At 40.4% G+C, this 3,527-nt stretch overlaps 1 protein-coding gene across 1 annotated transcript in view; it reads right to left on the reverse strand.

The window, feature by feature from the left end:
* LOC114550562 (histidine-rich glycoprotein-like) overlaps positions 1-1,015 on the reverse strand; it is a 1,038-nt gene extending 23 nt beyond the window's left edge. The window contains exon 1 of the mRNA XM_028571375.1: positions 1-1,015. This exon is cut by the window's left edge and continues 23 nt beyond it. Within this exon, the coding sequence (XP_028427176.1) occupies positions 1-1,015 (1,015 nt within the window).
* Positions 1,016-3,527: the final 2,512 nt, after the last annotated feature.

Raw genomic sequence — 3,527 nt, forward strand, 5'->3', positions numbered from 1 at the left:
TGTTGGTCTGTGATGCTGGTCTGTGATGATGGTCTGTGATGTTGGTCTGTGATGATGGTCTGTGATGTTGGTCTGTGATGCTGGTCTGTGATGTTGGTCTGTGATGATGGTCTGTGATGATGGTCTGTGATGCTGGTCTGTGATGATGGTCTGTGATGCTGGTCTGTGATGCTGGTCTGTGATGTTGGTCTGTGATGATGGTCTGTGATGATGGTCTGTGATGATGGTCTGTGATGATGGTCTGTGATGATGGTCTGTGATGTTGGTCTGTGATGTTGGTCTGTGATGTTGGTCTGTGATGTTGGTCTGTGATGTTGGTCTGTGATGCTGGTCTGTGATGCTGGTCTGTGATGTTGGTCTGTGATGTTGGTCTGTGATGATGGTCTGTGATGATGGTCTGTGATGATGGTCTGTGATGTTGGTCTGTGATGTTGGTCTGTGATGTTGGTCTGTGATGATGGTCTGTGATGTTGGTCTGTGATGTTGGTCTGTGATGATGGTCTGTGATGATGGTCTGTGATGTTGGTCTGTGATGCTGGTCTGTGATGTTGGTCTGTGATGATGGTCTGTGATGATGGTCTGTGATGCTGGTCTGTGATGATGGTCTGTGATGATGGTCTGTGATGCTGGTCTGTGATGCTGGTCTGTGATGTTGGTCTGTGATGTTGGTCTGTGATGCTGGTCTGTGATGCTGGTCTGTGATGTTGGTCTGTGATGTTGGTCTGTGATGATGGTCTGTGATGCTGGTCTGTGATGATGGTCTGTGATGATGGTCTGTGATGTTGGTCTGTGATGATGGTCTGTGATGTTGGTCTGTGATGCTGGTCTGTGATGTTGGTCTGTGATGTTGGTCTGTGATGATGGTCTGTGATGTTGGTCTGTGATGCTGGTCTGTGATGTTGGTCTGTGATGTTGGTCTGTGATGATGGTCTGTGATGCTGGTCTGTGATGTTGGTCTGTGATGATGGTCTGTGATGATGGTCTGTGATGCTGGTCTGTGATGTTGGTCTGTCATGCTGGTCTGTGATGTTGGTCTGTGATGTTGGTCTGTGATGCTGGTCTGTGATGTTGGTCATACAGTACATTAGTCCTCTCATACAGTACACTAGTACTCTAATACAGTACACTAGTCCTCTCATACAGTACACTAGTACTCTCATACAGTATACTAGTACTCTCATACAGTACACTAGTCCTCTCATACAGTACACTAGTCCTCTCATACAATACACTAGTACTCTCATACAGTACACTAGTACTCTCATACAGTACACTAGTACTCTCATACAGTATACTAGTACTCTCATACAGTACACTAGTCCTCTCATACAGTACACTAGTCCTCTCATACAATACACTAGTACTCTCATACAGTACACTAGTACTCTCATACAGTACACTAGTCCTCTCATACAGTACACTAGTCCTCTCATGCAGTACACTAGTACTCTCATACAGTACACTATTACTCTCATACAGTATACTATTACTCTCATACAGTACACTAGTCTTCTCATACAGTACACTAGTACTCTCATACAGTACACTAGTACTCTCATACAGTATACTAGTCCTCTCATACAGTACACTAGTCCTCTCATACAGTACACTAGTACTCTCATACAGTACACTAGTACTTACATACAGTACACTAGTACTCTCATACAGTAAGTACTCTCATACAGTACACTAGTACTCTCATACAGTACACTAGTACTCTCATACAGTATACTTGTACTTACATACAGTACACTAGTACTCTCATACAGTAAGTACTCTCATACAGTACACTAGTACTCTCATACAGTACACTAGTACTTACATACAGTACACTAGTCCTCTCATACAGTACACTAGTACTCTCATACAGTACACTAGTCCTCTCATACAGTACACTAGTACTCTCATACAGTACACTAGTCCTCTCATACAGTACACTAGTACTCTCATACAGTAAGTACTCTCATACAGTACACTAGTACTCTCATACAGTACACTAGTACTCTCATACAGTATACTTGTACTTACATACAGTACACTAGTACTCTCATACAGTAAGTACTTTCATACAGTACACTAGTACTCTCATACAGTACACTAGTACTTACATACAGTACACTAGTCCTCTCATACAGTACACTAGTACTGTCATACAGTACACTAGTACTTACATACAGGGCCATGAATGGATCAGCCCCAGCTTACATCCAGGACATGGTCCAACCCTATACCCCAACCCCCCCAACCCCCCCACCCCCACAGCGAGGGAGAACTAATCACTCAACCAGATCCCGACTGTTCTCTGTCCTGGCTCCCAAATGGTGGAACGAGCTCCCCATCGACATCAGGATGGCTGAAAGCCTACACAGCTTCCGCTGAAGGCTAAAAACACATCTCTTCAGACTACACCTCGGATAATAATCTATAATAAATAATAATATTAATAAATCTTGAACCTGCACTTTCATATGTCTCTTTGTAGCTTTGCTTATTTAAAGCTAATGTTCTTGCACTTACTACTTGTTGTCTGGAGTTTGGACCTCCACAGTTGAAAGCACTTAATTGTAAGTCACTTTGGATAAAAGCGTCAGCTAAATGACATGTAATGTAATGTAATGTAATGTTAGTTTCTTTCACCACCTGCTGGTCAAAAGGAAACATCACTGCTGGTTCATCTTCTCTTTCAAATCAAAACTTTATTGACTTTAGGACACTTTTTAATAACAACCCAGTTTACAACAACGAAACATAATCAGCATAACAACCAATACAATACTAAATAGAAACAGAGAAACTCACTGAGACAAAGGAGTCACCAAATAAAACATTTTTTTTACAAATTTTCCATAAAGCTGATAATTAAATTATGCAATGCCATCAAATGTTTCCCCCTTTGGTTATTGTAATATAAATCAATTGAAAACGCAGATGCAATTATCAAAGCTCTCACAGAGTGAAAGTTGAGAAGAATCAGAATAAGACTGACCCCTCCTTGTCTCTAACGTCATTAAGTGCTGTCAGAGCATAAATAAAATTCAGTTATTCTATGTGTGTGGTTTCACTGGAAACATTTCTAACTAAACCCAAGTCATTCCTTAGTAGAAAATGTATCTATTAGATAATCTTTCAAGAGTCTTAGTCAAACGTGGTGTCTATGTGTCAAAATGTGGAAGGTGAAATTACTTCAATGTAATAAAAGATCCACAAGGAACTTTTCCTAAGTTCTAAAGCACACAACAAAATGGCCTAGGTCTTTATACTTAACTTTGTTCAATATTAACAATATTGCTGTTTAGGAATAATTTACTTTTTCTTTTCATCAATAATCTATCAGTTGAGTTTGTGTGGTCATGAGGAACCACATAAGGTACAAAAACCCCAATTAGCCCCAATTTAGTAGCATTTGTATGCCAAACATCCCTTTGCCTATTATCGAACATAAGAGTGGACGAAGTTAATCATTACAGTAATATTAGCTCTGTACTCGTATTTATTGTATTCCAACCACCATTTTCTCATTGATATGG

This window comes from Perca flavescens, chromosome 23 (assembly GCF_004354835.1).
Source record: "Perca flavescens isolate YP-PL-M2 chromosome 23, PFLA_1.0, whole genome shotgun sequence".
NCBI lineage: Eukaryota > Metazoa > Chordata > Actinopteri > Perciformes > Percidae > Perca > Perca flavescens.